This window comes from Podarcis raffonei, chromosome 11, assembly GCF_027172205.1.
Source record: "Podarcis raffonei isolate rPodRaf1 chromosome 11, rPodRaf1.pri, whole genome shotgun sequence".
Classification (NCBI taxonomy): domain Eukaryota; kingdom Metazoa; phylum Chordata; class Lepidosauria; order Squamata; family Lacertidae; genus Podarcis; species Podarcis raffonei.
Window position 1 is genome coordinate 39563945 of NC_070612.1, and position 16946 is coordinate 39580890.

The window sequence follows — 16946 nt, forward strand, 5'->3', positions numbered from 1 at the left end:
CATTCACATCTCTAAATTATCACCCCCGCTCCCAATCCTGATTAAGTACTTAGCAATGCCCCTGCATAGCAGTTAGCCGAGGTACATAAAAAAAGAACCTGATGGGAATCTTTCTGGCACCTTGAGGATTTACTGTTACCTAACTTTTCGCAGGCTAAAGGAAAAAGTTACACTGCAATAAGGCTGCAATTCTAAATGCTTGCACTGAGAGTCCGTGCACCACGGAAATAGTGTGGTGTACTTCCGGGAAAGCATGGCCAGGCTCATGCTGCCAACCTGCTAGGCTTTTAAGGTACAGAGTCTAGCCAGAGCCCCCCAACCATCAAGTAAATAAAAATATATATATTTAAAAGTAGGAATGGGCTATGCTTACTGAATATGCACAAGAAAACTGCATTGGAAAAAGGAGGAATTTGAGAAGGAAGTGCCGAAAAGGTTTTCAGCAAACCCAAGAAAACTTGTTTTAGCACCTTTTTTAAAAAAGATGAAAACAGGTGTGTTCTTTGTACGTAGTTTTGCAAGACTCATTTACCGCATGAAAGGAACTCTCCGATGTTATTTTATTATTATTATTATTATTTAACTTCCTAGTTTTCGAATAACTGAATATTTGGGGCAGCATTTTTTCTGAGCCCTTGGGGTCCAAAGGAAGTAATTTAAAGGTGGAGACCTTTCATTTCGAATCTGCAGCTAGACAGAGCCATGCAGAGGAGGGGAAGGACCAGGCGGGTGTCCTGCCCTGCCTTTACATAAATCCTGGCCATGCCCCTATTTTAAGGCACCCCAAGAATTGCCCTTTCCGCCTTGGGGACGTCGCCACCTGATCCATCTGGTGGATCGAGAGCAAAGGCGCGCGCAGGGCGCGCAGGGACCCCGAAACTGCCGCCTCGCAGGGCGGCTCCACCCAAGGCCCCCGCGAGCCAGAGAAGGTCCAAGTACTCGCCAATCCCTGCGCCGCCTGCAGGCCGGAGTCCGTCTCTCCAGGAAGGACGGAAGGAAGGCGAGCAAGTGAGGCGGCGGCGGTGGGCGGGCCAAAAGCGACGAACGGGCGGACGGGAAGGCAGGCGCTGGAGCGGCTCCTCCGCCTTGCCAGCCACACAATCCCCGCCCCGGGCCCGCGGAATAAGAGCGCGGGGCGGGGCGGCCGGCTTCTCCTCTCTGGCTCGCTCGCCGTCGCAGCGTCGCCGGCGGCCGGGACGCGGCCCCTCAGGCCCCGGCACCCTGGAAGGCAGGTAGGCGAGCAAGCGAGGGGGCGCCGCCGCCGCCGCGGCAAGGAGAGTAAGGTCGGGGTGGGCTGGGCTGAGGAGAGGCCGGCGGCGGCTGCGGATGCGCCAAGAAGGCGCGCCCTTTGCACCTGGGAAGAGCCCCGTGAGCAGAGCCGGGGAGAAACGAAGGGCTGGGTGAGGCTCCGTAAAGAGCCGTGCCCGCGAGGCGAGGAGGTCTAGCGGCCGAGGAGGCGCGCGCGCCCGGCGACCGAGGTGCAGCGCACCGCCTGTGTGTGTATCTGCGGGCGCGCGCGCGCTTGTAAACATTTGGGTTGTGTGTACGTTTGTCTCCCTTCGTTACACGCCGCGGGATTCTGGAGGTCCGCTTCGTTGGTGCGATGTAGCTCTCCTAGCCTTCGTGCTTTCAGGAATATTGTTTCCAGTGGTGCTTGTGTGCGCCCATAAGTAGATAATACATTTGCATTTATAAAGTGTGTATGTGCTGTTTTTTCCTCAAGTGCCGGTCTGAAAAATCCTATTCCAGGTTGTGTAGGTTATATACATTATGTTAAGTGTGTCTCTACGGACTGAGCATAAATCATGTGCATGTGGGTTTTTTTATACGGCATGTGCTCAGAAATGTCAGCCTTGCAACACATGTGCCAGGCTTTAGAACATGCACTCTCTTCTCTAGCTTCTGGATAGCAGGATTTTTTTTATAAAAAAACTGCTAGAGTATGCCAATAGTTATGTAGTATTGTGTGACCTCTCTTAAGACTGCTGTACTTAGATGGGTGCAGTATTTTGCAATTGTATATGCAGTAAGATGTTGTCTAGGTTGAGCAATATATGCTACATACAATATGAAGTCCAGACTTACAGATGCAATCCATGTGTGTTTGTTTATTTCAGTGTGGCATGAGGGTCTTTGATCTTGCACTGCTCTCTGTGCTTTGCGTAGTGAGGCGTCATGTACTATTTTTTTCCATTGCAAGAAAATGCCAAACATTTCTACACAATGGCAGGCCTTTGTAGGTAGCAACGTTGTTTAGCTACACCACACTCTCTGTGCTTCCCAAGGTCTTGCAGAAAGAAATGGCAAAGCATTAAAACAAAGCAGGTGCCGCCCCACTGCAAGTTTAATTTCAGCGAATAAGGTGACCGAAATTAGTTGCCTGCTGCTGTGCACCCTCTGCCTCTGTCTGCTGAAATGCATCTCTGTCATCGCTGAGCTAGAGTACTGAAGCTGTGCCAAGGAATAGTGCTGAAGCGTAGTTTGTGTGCTGTCTCCCTCTCTCTGAGCGTGCTTCAATGACTCTCCTTGGTGCTGCTGCTTTGACTCATTGTCCATAAAAGGAAGTAGCACTATGGAGAGCTCTTGGCAGCCATGGATTCCTCTGCATGACAGACTGGAATCTTTTTGACCCCGTTCTCATGGAGCCTGATCTTCACCGCTGCATACCGTATTCACTGCATCTCTGTTCAGCAGAAGCTCCTTCATGTTGGCGACCAGGAGCCACGCATGGCAAAAGAGAGGTTGTAGCTTTAAAGGAAGTTAAAGGTTAACACCTTTATTCAACAGCAATGATAAACCATGGTGGTTGCCCAAGTACAAAATATTTTCAGATTATACAACTATTATATATTTCTAGCAAAGGTCCCCTTTGCTGCCACCTTAAGCTACCCATATTTATGCATATTTTGAAATTCCAGAAACCTCTGTTCTAAAGCATCATCAGTAATGTATACCTACAACACGACTAGAAATGTGAAGGCCTGGGAAAATCCATGGGAAAACTGATCCCCTCCCCAAAAGCCTTTTGTTTTGCTTTGTTCTTTTCTGAAAAAAAGAGTTATTAAATATTTTGTTCATAATTCTAAAATAAAATATTTCATAACAGCTTTTAATATATTTAGTACTCTGCCCAAAAAAGAATTATAAAACTGTGTAACCAGAAGACTTATGTAAGACTGTGTACAGTCTCATATCCTTACAATTCCAGTATACTAAGAACAGGCAAGTCCTGAGTTGTACTTTGAGAGTTCAACTCTCAAATGCAAAATGAAGATGCATTTCTGCCTCTTGAAGGGCACAGCCATTGTCACAACAGAGGGGAGAAAGATCCAGTACCTTATTTGCTTGTGGACTTGGCCTTGCTGGCATAGTTAGTGGATCATTTTCTTTCCTTCTGACTAGGCCTCAAAATTACTGGGAGTGACAGAAAGTACAGAGCAAAATAATTTTGTTGCAACTCAATTCATGCTGCTACAGATCCTTTGGATCCAAGATTTAAAGGCAGAATGTTAAGTGATGATTGCTTCCTCATTTGACTGGATTACAAAACAGGCAGTACACCTGGGGCTTGGTGTCGGAAAGGTGCTTTGAAATGTTGCAGAGCACAGAACATCTTCAGGTGTTTGGTCAAGGAGTCTGGGATTCTGCCAAGCAATATTCCTCCTGCAACGAAGAGACAAGGCCTTGGCACAACACAGCCTCTGAGTCTTCATGTTTATTACCTACTTCAGATCCCTCCATTTTTTGCAGCATGTAAAATAAGCTGGCCTATGTTTGAAAATGCACCAAATCAAGGAATAAACTGACACGTTGAAAGAGTAGAAGCATGTTTCAATCTGGGCAAAATCTTCAATTGTTGGAAGCCTGTGATTAATACAATAACAAATAAGAAGAAAGAGAACTGATAGTGATAGCTTAGAAAAAGAGACTGATTAAATTTCATATAGTACTCAGTTCATTTTGTCCTCCATCCCCTTTTTCTCAGCTCTTTATATGGAAATGGATGGTTTATGTCTGCTTGACACAGTGGAGAACTGGAGGTGATAAAATAATTTTCTGATAAATAATAATTGGTTTTGGTTGTGTTTGGATGTTGATGGTTTCTGTTTTTGCCTGTTCTTCATAGACAGGCAAAACCAAAGAGATGTTAGGTTCCTTACAGTTTAGCAGTAGCTTGTAGCTACATTTCTAACAAAAACGTTTAAAAACAAATTCAATTTGCAATTATTGTCTAAATAAACTGTACTGTTAATATATCAGACATGATAATTATGTGGTAAACCGAGTTATGCATAATACATTTTATGTTCCCAAAGTAACAAATTGACTTTCAATATGTAAAGGGTGCTTTTAAAAAAGGGAATATTGCATGTTTTCACACACACACCGAAAAGTTCGTTTTCCCACAGCTACAAAGTTTCCAGAAATTTTGCATCTCAAATCATAACCCACTTGGATGCAAAAATCCTGAGTTCTCTTTAGGCCCAGAAGCTCTGTATACAACTAGCAAAATCCAAAGACTGCCTTAAGCTTTATGTTTATGATGTTTATGGGGAGTGTAGTGTATTGTGTCATCTTCACTATCTCATTTGCAATACACTTGTGCACGTTCTTGGAGCACCCATGAAGCAAAAGTTTTATCACAGAATCATAGAGTTAGAAGGGTCATCTAGCTTAACCCTGTGGAATGCAGGAAACTCAGCTAAATCATCCATGGCAGATGGTCATCAGTGTACAAAGGCAATTTGATTTGCAAGTTGCATTAGTCCTCTTCTGGTAACTAATGTGTGGAGGGGCTTCTGAGTACATGCTGGCTGACCTTTCATACTAGACACTGGCACCAATCCAGAGGTGACCCAATGAGGGGGATATAGGGCTCCACTGTTGTATATTTACTGGGTTTTTATCCCAGCCTTCCTCCAAAAGGAGCCCAGGGCAGCCATACAAGTTAAATAATACACAAACTAAAACACAAACCAGCAACCTCAAAGGCTGCTAAAAACTTCAGGTACTGAATGCCTGGGTGAATTTAAACATTTTGAGATTCACTAGAAAGGGAGTTCCATAATCAGGTTGCTGCAGAAAAAAGCCATTCTGTAGGTCTCCTCCCCCTGCCTTTTCTGGGTACTGTCCATTTGTGGCACCACTCTATGAATCTACTGTGTTAATGGGTGAGTGTTCCTATCTCAGTGAAGGGAGCCCTGCACATATAACACCCATATGCACACCCAGACCCTGTTTCAGAATGACACTGATTGTAGAAGTCTGCATCTATGGAGTGGGGCTAGCTGGTGCCATCTTGGAAGCCCCTCTGTGCATTTTTAATGCACGGGTGCTAAATGACTCAAGTGATTTAATCTGTGTGATTACAGTGGTTAAGTGTGCATTTCATCAAAAGAAACACTGCAAGCCCCAGTTGTTAAAAACTATCACAGTTAAAAGAAACAGCCCGAGTTGTTATGCTGCAGGTCTGATTTGAAAAAGCTATTTATAGTCTTTTGTTATATGTGCCAGAGTTTGTGTCCGAGGTGCTTAATGCAGCCGGAATGATATATCCTGTGTACACAGATCCATGCAGAACTGTCTAATCAAATACAGGCAAGTGGTTCTGCTTGGCAAATCCCACAAAACGCAAGCATGCGCATGTATGACGTAAAAAGCTTTCAGTCATTGGGTTTGAGTGTAACTGCACGCTGCAAGCATTAGGAAACATCTGTTGCTTAGGGATAGTAGTGGCGAGGGACTAAGGCTGGCCAAAATGGCCCCATTTTTCACAATGAACCAGTTTAAATAATCACCTGTGTGAGAAACATAATTGTTCCATGTATATTTTTCATGGCAAATACAATGAGGAAAAATGTTTCTGTTGCTTTTCTCACCAGTATTCATATCTTATATAGGCCTAAGAGATATGTGCTTTTCTTAGGACAGTATGGACAAGTTGCAGTATTTAGAGGAGATAATTCCATCATCACTTGAGAGTATGTAAACAAGGAATTCCATGATGTTTTCAACCACATCCTCATGTCTGACAGTCTTGGGTCGTTCACAGGTCACTATGCTTCTTGATAGAACTGTGGACCAGTGGTGCTGACTACCTTCCTGTTCTTAACATCATTGGCTTTCACACTGTGTTCCATTATCAGGGGTTCTGCTCTAAGGAGATGGACAGTTACAGAAAACTGACTGCCTATGCAACAGTTTTTGGGGACTTCAGTGACTGCTATCCCTTTCAAAGCCAAAACATGATTGCCCTAGATTCATGGATAGATATGTATGTTGTGTGTCTTGGAAGCGTCTGCAGCAGTTGATGGCATGTGAAATCCCAGCCCATTTCTTGTCCTGGCTGACGCTTCCTTTTCAATCTCTTGGGAGAGAGCTCGTGGTCAAGAAAGTTGTTTTCAGTTGTATGGGCTACAGGAGAGCAACAAAAAGCTATTCGTCTGTAGTGAATAGTGCCAAGGTGAGAACAAGGTTATCAATAATAATCTGTCTTCTCCCCCATCCTCAACACTTCCTCAGTCACCTGCCAACATGAGGTTCTCTTTGTTTATACACATCTCTGTGCTCACCAGTGTTTCTTTGTGTATATGTGTGCATTATTTTGCTGTCATATATAGTTATGCAAAACTTCATCCTGTCTGCCTATTAGATATGCCACATACATACATTGTACACAAAGGCCACCTGCACGTGCCATACATGTAGAACTGAATGCACACAACCACACTCTGTGTCAGCTGTCATGCCAAATACCAAAGATCTCTGTATGAAAACGTGTCGCACATCCAACACATGGAATGCAAGTGTCTTTCCAGTATTATTTGTACAGTAAAGCAGGAGAAAATGAGCAAATATTACAAAAGCTTGTCAGTATGGGTGGGAGTTCTACAGCAGTAGTGATGTAAAAAACTTCCCTAATACCTAATAGAAATACCACACCTTTCCATTGTTGGGAACCATGCTGAAGGCCAGGTTGAAAGCAAAAGTTGCAGTGTCTTAAAACATCACTGAAATGTAGAAGACAATTGCAGCAGGTAACAGTCACTATAAACAACAGAATTAACAGGTAAACAGTTTCTGAACAGGTAAATTAAAATCCTATCTCAATACAAGTAACTTAAGTTGACAAATTGGCTTTTCCTTTGCCTGCAGTCAGGCTTCCATGAAAGACTTTTAACAGAATGCAACCTCTGTGACACAAGTCATAGGGGAAGTGCAGGTGTTCTACATGTTTCCTGTCATATGTAACACACTGTGTGTGGTCCATGGATGTGTAATATTCGCATGTCAGTGACCCACAGACTGGACAGGTGTGCTGCTGTCATGCCAACGCTATATGTGTGTGGATCAGCACTCATGGTTCAGCATTAGAAATTCACTAGGCGCCAGGTGCATTTTGCACTTGGCTATCAGACACTTATAACCTAGTGAAGATGCCCAGGCACTAAGATGATGCCTGACTTTTCCATCATCTGGAGGTGCGTGCCTGGGGATCCTTGGATCTTGACTGTTTTCACACACTAGCAGCATATACAGGGTACCTCAGGTTACATACGCTTCAGGTTACAGACTGTGCTAACCCAGAAATAGTACCTCAGGTTAAGAACTTTGCTTCAGGATGAGAACAGAAATCGTGCTCCGGCGGCGCGGCGGCAGCAGGAGGCCCCATTAGCTAAAGTGGTGCTTCAGGTTAAGAACAGTTTCAGGTTAAGAACAGACCTCCGGAACGAATTAAGTACTTAACCCGAGGTACTACTGTACTGGAGAATTTTATCCACCATATTTTATCTGAACAAGCAGAATGAATTTCAGGAACCAAAAAGTTCTTTGGAAAAATACAACTTCCAAGCCATCTGGCCCCAAAACTGAAAATAGGCATTCAGTTTTGGCGACTGTAACCCTGGTTGAAGGAGCCATTTGGCACCTAGCTTATATATCTTAGTCTAAATGTGACTGGGCATGTGGGATGTTTGCATGGGTATGCTTTTGCATGCAGCATGGGACACGGAGGGCAATGCCATGAAGTGCCATGCTTCCATGAATGACTTCTGCTTACACAACATAATTTCCTTCCCCCACCCACCCCCGTCCCACAGGGGGAGGCAGAGGGAAGGGATGTCCAGTTGCACAAATGGAAGTCCTTGTGCTGATGGGATGGCCTTGTTGTATACAGCACAGAGTAAGTTGGGACCTAGTAAGAAGTCTGAAGAACTGTTGCTCTGAATGAGAACATAATTCTGGTGCAGAAAGTGAGCCAAGTTGATCTTGCTAGGCACCGTTGCCTGTATCTGTACTCAGGGTATTTATTTTTATCCCTCCATTTAAGGCGCCTTACAATAAAAATGTTAAAAACAAAACAATTGAACCAAAAAAAATAAGAGAAAAATAGCATCATATGAAATCATATTTAGGAGTCCAGCCATAAAATCAGTAAAATGTCTGATTTGTCATTTGAACGTGCAGATGCATTATATTGAGAATCCTGCCTCATTAAGATATCAGGTGATTTTTAGACTACAGCTTTCTCAATTAATCTAAATCCTATGGATGTGAAAGCATGTGCAGTATAGATTTGAATATTTTATGGGTGTGTTTGGCGTTATGGAATATGTGCTCATTTTCAGCATTTATTTGTACTTGCCTTTCAGAGGACTTCAAGCCTTTTGAGGTGTTGAGGTGTAACTGGAATAGAGATTTAACATCTGGTTAGTTTACTACCTTTCACTTTCAGATTGACCGTTGGTGATAAATGTTAACCTCTAATTTTGTACCTATAGTCGACCAGTATATTCTGCAATCTTTCTTTGCCCTTCAGTAGTAAACTAACACAACTTCAGTCACTCTTATTTAGTAGCAATATATTTATTTATTTGTGTGTGTGTGTGTGTGTGTGTGTGTGTGTGTGTGTGTGTAAAAGCATACCTAATCTGTGTTGTGATCTTGAGAATGTTTCAGTACCATTCCTCAAGGTTCTTAGTTTTGCCATGATAGTCAGAAACTGAATCTCCATTGTGATGTAAAATGCTTATGATACCATTGTTTCCAGAGATGCCTTTTCCTGCATTCATCTCATGGGCTGCTAGCTCATTGGACTGACACGAGGAAACTATTTTAGGATGAATGTAGTTGGAGTCAGTCTGAGGCCATACTGGACAAAACACCATTCACATAATTGCTTTTTAAAAAGCAAGTGTGTGTGTCTGTATATGCATGTGTGATCCAGATCAAGACCTGGTGGAGTAAGGAGGACTTTAATCCTTTTCTCCCCCTTGTATGCCTGGCCCAGATTGGGCCCTTTGCATCACCTATTTGTATTAAACTGTACTAATGAAAGTTTTTCTTCAAATGTTAACAGAAGCTGTGGCCCCCACAGTTCATATTGGGACTGTAGTTGTGGGGCAGGCTGTGTAGAGGCTAAAGCCTCCCTAACCCTTATCAAAGTCTGCTGTTAACTTATTCTTTTTTTTTAGCCATTCACATAATTCAGTGGTTGCCGATCGTTCTGGACCAGTGGCATATTTAGAATTTTGAGAAAGTGCTATGGAGGCCAGTTACGAAAGGGCTGGAGGTGTGGCATTACCAAAATTTAGATTGAATACAGTTTACTCATCTCAACCCATCCCTGGACAAAACGATGATGTTAGGTTTTGTGCAGTTTACTAACCTTCTAGTTTACATTGGGGCGGTGAGTCTGTGTCCTTCCAGATGCTCCTGACTCCAGCTCCCATCATTCTTGGCCACTGACGATTCCAGCTGGGGCTGATGGGAGTTGGAGTCCAGCAGCGTCCGAAAGGCCGCCCTGGTTTGTATGAAATGCAGCGCAGTTCTGTGCTCACTTACTCAGAAGTCGTTCCTGCTATGTTCAGTGGGACTTAGTCCTAGGTAAATGTTTATATAGAATTGTGGCTTACATTTTTAAAAAACTGGAAACTATTTCTGTCTTAACATTTCCCCGAGGTTCAGGGTAATCTTCTATAGCAGGGGTGGCCAACTCTCAAAAGACTGCAATCTACTTTCAGAATTAAAAACTGGTAGTGATCTACCTCCGTTTTTGGGGTTTTAGGGGTTACAAAAAAAGCTTTTTGGGAGGAAAGTTCCATAGGGACAGTTCAAGGCAAGGGACAAAGGGATAAAGTCACAAAAATATCACTGTGGATCAAAACAGCAGCACAGAGAAAGCTCCATCTTCCCTTCCAGAGATCATACAACAATGGAGGGCGGGGTGAGGGGGCGTGGTAGGAATCAGAGATCCACCATGGGGATCTACCAGTAGATCGCAATCGACCTGTTGGATATCCCTGTTTTATAGTGTCTCCTTCATGAAAGCACTTTTTGCATAGGAAGTGTGTATCTTCCAAGTCAGTATGCTTGCTCTCATATAACTGTGGTATAAAACAAAAAGGCTCCTGTTCTTTTGACTCTAGAGTCTGCTTGCTCCTAAACAGCTCAGAAAAAACACACACCATAAAAATCCTTCCCAAACTGGCCAAGGCCCTTGAGAGTGGCACAGTTATGTCCTTGTTCTCCCGACACAGGGCATTGATGGTTATAATCAATGGACAATTCTCTGCTGACATTTGAAATTGCAGTGGAACAGAGGGGAGGAGCAGAAGGTCACCACTGAAAAGTACATTCAGTTGCATTATTACTACAACATTTGCAGCTTCCATAACAATACAGTCGTACCTCCGCTTACGTATCCCTCTGGATATGTAAACTTCGGGATGTGAATGTGGCAAACCCGGAAGTACAGTCATACCTTGGGTTGAAGTAGCTTCAAGTTAAGTATTTTCGGGTTGCACTCCGCCGTGACCCGGAAGTAACGGAGCGCTCAAAGTATCGCACATGCGCAGAAGTGGCGAAACACGACCCACAGATGTGCAGCCCCGTGTTACGTTTACTTCAGGATGCGAACGGGGCTCCGGAACGGATCCCGTTTGTATCCAGAGGTACCACTGTATTTCCCACGGTTTCACCATGTGTGCATGCGCAGAAGCAGTCTATGTGCCACGCACATGTGCAGAAGCGGTCCTCCAGTTGCAAATTTCTTGGGATGCGGCCGGACCTCCGGAATGGATCCCGTTCACAACCGCAGGTACCACTGTATTTGAAACTCGCTTTCAAGGTTTCCCCCTTTCCGTTTTGACAATATATTACGTATTCTATAATAATGTTTATGAGCATATGTTTAGATGAGATGTGCCTCTCTTTAGAGCTTGAAAAAAGATAAACCAGATGGCTAAAATGTGTATTTTGTTGGTATGAAATTCTACATTTTGAAATTTACTTAAAGCTATAAAAGTTGTAGGTTTTAGTTCTAGAAATTGATATCTTGCTTCCTTTTCTTGGAATCTTAGACCTAAATACATTTACTTAAAGTAAAAATGAGTCCATGAAAGATCAACAGAATGTGTTTCCAAGTAACTGTGAGTAGGATTGAGAAAGAAGTCACAAATATAGATCTTTCGGAGTATATTTTCTTTTGATTGGTGTGTGTATAAAGCAAGCTGCTAAATGACTGGAAAATGTTTGGAAGACTCTATCATTGTTTGCCACTTGATTTGACACCCATATAGTAGATTTAGTGCAAATAACTTTCAAAGACGCCTTCCTATTCACCTGACGCTTTTGTCGTGTCAAGTACTAGATAGATGCAATCAAGGTTGCTGATTCTCTTGGGGTCAGGCAGCTAGCTGTCTGTGAGCATTTCACAGTGAACAGAGATTATGGATCATGTACTCTTAATCTACTTTTGGAAGGTTTGTGTGAGGACATGCTGACTTTCTTCCCTCTCTAAACCAGATGTTAAAAAGGTAATGTTCACTGAGAGGTGGGAACAGACTTTTTACAGAAATAAGCAGTCCCACTGAAAGTAATGAGAAATGTACATGATTGTAGTTAGATTACTTTCATAGCTTTTCGCTTGGCATGCACCGTTTGCTTCAGTGGTTCTTGAACAGGAGATGTACAAGGTCAGACCAGCTTCAGAGGAAGCTGTTCTCACTGAGGTCTACAGAGGAGGAAGCTCAAGATACCTTCTGGAAAAGTAGCTGCTTTTTAATGTGCATGTATGTCTTCAAATTAGTGCTATTTTGACCTTCACATCCACCAGTTCAGCTTCTGAACTGGGAGCATGCAAAAACTTAAGATCTGCTATTTTGCTAGTAGTCTCTGGTACTTCATCTTTCAGACGTCCAAGTTGGGCTTAGTCAAAATGCCTTCAGCTGATCTGTTGTGTGGCTTCAGTACCAGGCAAGACCTGGGAATTGTGTTCACTGTAATCTTATTTATTGTGTACAGTATATAATGTTTGCATATCCATGGGGTTCTGCAGTGGCTATTGTGTCTGGCTTCACATTGTAGACAGGCCACAGTTCCCATTTTGGGAACGGAACCTGGGAGCTAAACAAGGTCTTCAAGGCTACAGGGCAGGTTCATGACAAAAGTGGGACTTGAATCCAAGTCCGACTCTCCTACAATACATGGCCTTACTCTGGCCCATGAAAATCTAAAGCATGGGTGGGGAACTTTTCCTTTCCTTTGGGGACTGGATGCTGGAAGTGGGCAGGGCCAATGACAAAAGTGTGCAGGCCAGGCCTCCCCTTCTTTCTCCCTCTGCCACCCCTTTCTCACTTTCTCCCTCTTCCTCGCTTGCTTAGGGGAGGGATGGATCGCTCTTGCCTCACACGTTCCTTTTACCACTTAGCCCATTGGGGCTCTCTTTTCCCTCCACCCACGCCACCTGGTTTCCCTATTCCTTGCCAGACGTCTAAACTTGTTTGCTTGCAGACAGCTCCCCGCCTTGTTCCATTGCTCTGCCTGTTTTGGCTTCCTCTCCCCCCCCCCCTATCCTCTCCCCCCCTCCTCCTACGTTTCCCCCACCAACATGAAGCTGCAGGTTTTCCACCCCATCCTAGTCTTTGGAACTTGGGATCACTTGAGAAATGGCGGCCCCAAAGAAGCAAATCTCAAATTCTCCTGGTATGCCCCACAGAGAGCCTCAAGGTCCATAAATAGCAACACCCTAGTGGTCCTGGGCCCTAAGGAAGTTAGATTAGCTTCAACCAGAGCCAGGGTCTTTTCAACACTGGCTCCGGCCTGGTGGAACGCTCTGCCTCATGACACCAGGGCCCTGCAGGATCTGATTTCTTTCCGCAGGACCTGTAAGACAGAGTTATTCCGCCTGGCCTTTGGCTTGGAGCCATTTTGATTCCCTCCCCCTCTTTCTTTTTCCTTTTTCCTTTCTCCTCCTGTGATGAGGCTGCATTTTAATATTTTAATGTTTCAGTATTTTAATTGTTGTATTTTAATCTTGTTTTTAAGTTGTATTCATTCAACTTGTTTTTATTATTGCTTGTTAGCTGCCCTGAGCCCGGCCTTGGCTGGGGAGGGCGGGGTATAAATAAAAATTATTATTATTATTATTATTATTATTATTATTATTATTATTATGTCGCTCTGTGCGTTGCAACACACTAATCAAACTGCTTTTTTGTTTTGTTTTTGTATTTCCAGGCTAGCCGATTCATATTTAAAATGGAAGTTGACATTAATGGGGAGTCCAGGTCTATCCTAGCTACTCTCCCGTTGCCTATTGCTGATGTGAGTGCCACCGGCAAGGCCGAGTCCGAGAAACCTCGCTGCTCCAGCACCCCATGTTCTCCGATGCGCCAGACTGTTTCAGGCTACCAGATCCTCCACATGGATTCTAACTATTTGGTTGGCTTCACGACAGGGGAGGAGTTGCTGAAATTAGCTCAGAAGTGCACTGTAGGGGAGGAGAACAAAGTCGAAGCGGTAGTGCCTACTTTGCGTTCCAAACAGCTCGATTCAGGACTTTCCCGCTCCTCCCGGGTGTGTAAAGCCAGAAGCAGGTACTACCAGCCTTACGAGATCCCGGCGATCAATGGCCGGAGAAGGCGGCGGATGCCCAGCTCAGGGGATAAATGCACCAAGCCACTACCTTGTGAACCCTACAAGGCTTTTCACGGTCCTTTGCCTCTTTGCCTTTTCAAGGGTAAAAGGGCTCACTCTAAATCCCTAGACTACCTCAATCTGGACAGAATGAATATCAAGGAACCAGCCGACACAGACGTACTTCAGTATCAGCTCCAACACCTCACCCTAAGAGGGGACCGTATGTTTGCTCAGAACAACACATGAAGATAAATTGCCCTTGGCTCATCTTCGCATCAAAAAGCTCTTTACAAGGTGGACAAGCCATGCACGGGGTTCTTGGCTGCAGCAGCAAAGTGTTACCAGACCGCTGTTTGTATGAGTAAGATTATGAAGATAGCATGGGGTGGAAATCACGTGGAAGGAACTACTTGGGAATTCTGTCTGCAGATATCTTTAGAACAGTATAACAAACGGGGGGTTTTGCACATGGATACCTGGACTTGTGACGATATAAATTCGGAAATCGGTGTACTATGACTTCTGTTTCTAACTGGACTCGCTGTAAGAAATTACTCATGGATAAGCACTGAACTACACTCTTACTTAATACTAAGCATATGTGTGTAAATGTAATGACTTTTGCATCATAGGAAAAATACGTTTGAGTAAGCCCATGTGCTCTTTAAAAGAATCCAGTTTACATTTGCCGTAACTGGTTTTGCACTGGGGAAAAAACAAAAAAAAAAAAATCAATGATGAAATTAAGCCTGAGTACTTAAGTTACTACAACTTTTAAAAAAATGTAATTGAATTACTTTTCAAGTTCCACATTGATTTCATTGTAATTAAAACAAAAACAAACTTCAACTGTTTTGGAGAAAAATGGAATATTGGAAGGAAAACTGATTTTAATTTAGTTTTGTTTGTTTCTTTAAAAAAAAGTTGTCAACACCTACATGAGGATCTTTATGTTGTGTATATACATCGTGAACAGCTGCATCTGCATCTGCAGTATACAAATACTAGTTTAGATTCTAGAACTACCATATTACATTACTATTGTTGCGGGGAGGGTCTTGCTAGACCACATTTTAGCACTGCACCTGAACATTCCAGTTTATTTACAGCACTGAATACTACTTTTTAAACCTGGATTTGGGTTTGTTCGTTTGTTTTTTAAAAAAGCCTTGAAGGCTTTTACTGGATTATGAATCATGTCGAATGCACTGATTTAAAATGTTTCTTTGAAAAATCATGTCAAAAAAAAAATACCCTAATTTATCTTGGCTTAACCATAGCATTTAAAAATAATGGATAATTTTGTTTGTTAGTCTCTTTAGGATGTGCAGTTTATTACTGAAGCAGTGTACAACCATTTAATGTTTTTGATCTGTAAGTTATTTAGAAGTGAAAGCTTCAATTTTGAAGAAATTGACTGTGAAACAAAATCATTTAAAAATAATAATAATAATAATAATAATTCCTGGCATTGTTCTGACTTTTCTGAGTAGAAAGACAGGGTCTCTTGGGAAGAATTGGAGAAGGGAGCACATGCTTTGGAAAACTAGGCTTTGTCTCATCTTTGACACCTTTCCCCCACAGTTATGTCGAACCTGCAGAATCTGTCAAAAGATTTTGTTTAACTTTGAGGGAGCGCTAGTAATTATTACAACTTGCACCGTTATATTGTAGTGAATAATGATTTCTTAAGGAACTATTCCTACATAGCTTTTAGTTTGACCAGAAGAATACCGTCCAATGCCAAAGAGGGTTTTTACACTTATTGATTAAACATTATTTATTGATTTTACCCTGTGGAACAACATTGTTGACTATGAAATAAAAAGGATGACGTGCATACTTTTATATGGTTCTGGCGTGTGTTGTTACTTTGAGAGTTAGACACTTGGTGATGTGCCTAAAGTGTGTGGCAACACTCCCTTCCCCCACCCCCCAACATTGTAATAGCAAGAAATGCTGCAAGCTGTGTTTGTGTACAGCTCAGTTCACTCTGCTGTTTCCCTCTCTTGGTGATATTGTACATGGGAGGGTTTTTATGAAGAAGATGAGCTGCAAACTTTCTTGTCTTCACCTCACCTTGTTACTGTGTAAAATGGATAACTCCCAAAGCAGCCCCTTGCGGTCATGTGCAAAGTGGTCTTCTTTTGGCAAAGAAACAGACAATTCTAGCTTACCCTGCAAGACATAGGAAGGTTTGTGCTGTCCCAGCTGACTTAGAATCATAGAATCATAGAGTTGGAAGAGACCACAAGGGCCATCGAGTCCAACCCCCTGCCAAGCAGGAAAAACCATCAGAGCACTCCTGACATATAGTTGTCAAGCCTCTGCTTAAAGACCTCCAAAGAAGGAGACTCCACCACACTCCTTGGCAGCAAATTCCACTGTTGAACAGCTCTTACTGTCAGGAAGTTCTTCCTAATGTTTAGGTGGAATCTTCTTTCTTGTAGTTTGGATCCATTGCTCCGTGTCCGCTTCTCTGGAGCAGCAGAAAACACTTCACTTTCGATCTCCACTGAAGGAGCTGGTTCCCCCTTAAGACCTTCGTGAAACATGGAAGTCAGAAAGCTGGGCCAAGGTAGATGGAGGGGTGATGGATGGACTGTAGGTGTAGGACCCGGAAACATGGTCCTTCTCCATTTATTAGCTCTCTGCACAAGAGGACTAACATGCAAGTGGAGCTTCAGTCCTGTTCCTATCAGCAAAACCCGAGCATTGCTAGACTCTGAAGTAATTTTAACTACCACATAATATCTTCACCCAATTTTAAATCGGTCCGACATTTCCAAATTCACCTATTCTAGATATCCTGCAAGAAACATTTGTTAGGAGAGAAATGCTCTCGGGGATTTGACAGAACCCTGATTCAAAGCAATCTATTATTATATGAGCTATTGTAATTCTTTGCAGCAGTCAAGTTAAATCAGGAATTGCTATTCAGGCTCACACTAGGAATTCCTCTACAGCTGCCACACTGTTCCCGTTCTTTTTATTGTTTGTTTAATTCTAATACAATTAAAGGCTTG

General features: G+C 43.1%; 1 protein-coding gene across 2 annotated transcripts; it reads left to right on the plus strand.

Moving 5' to 3' along the window:
- The first annotated feature begins 1031 nt into the window (after positions 1 to 1031).
- On the plus strand, positions 1032 to 15768 carry MACIR (macrophage immunometabolism regulator). 2 transcript variants are annotated; one of them, XM_053408369.1, is made up of 2 exons: positions 1032 to 1228; positions 13519 to 15768. In XM_053408369.1, exon 2 carries the CDS (start codon positions 13540 to 13542, stop codon positions 14164 to 14166), a length of 627 nt encoding a protein of 208 aa, XP_053264344.1. In that variant the 5' UTR covers positions 1032 to 1228; positions 13519 to 13539; the 3' UTR covers positions 14167 to 15768. The 2 variants fall into 2 exon arrangements, with proteins under 2 accessions (XP_053264344.1, XP_053264343.1); XM_053408368.1 differs by having other exon boundaries at positions 1033 to 1232.
- Positions 15769 to 16946: the final 1178 nt, after the last annotated feature.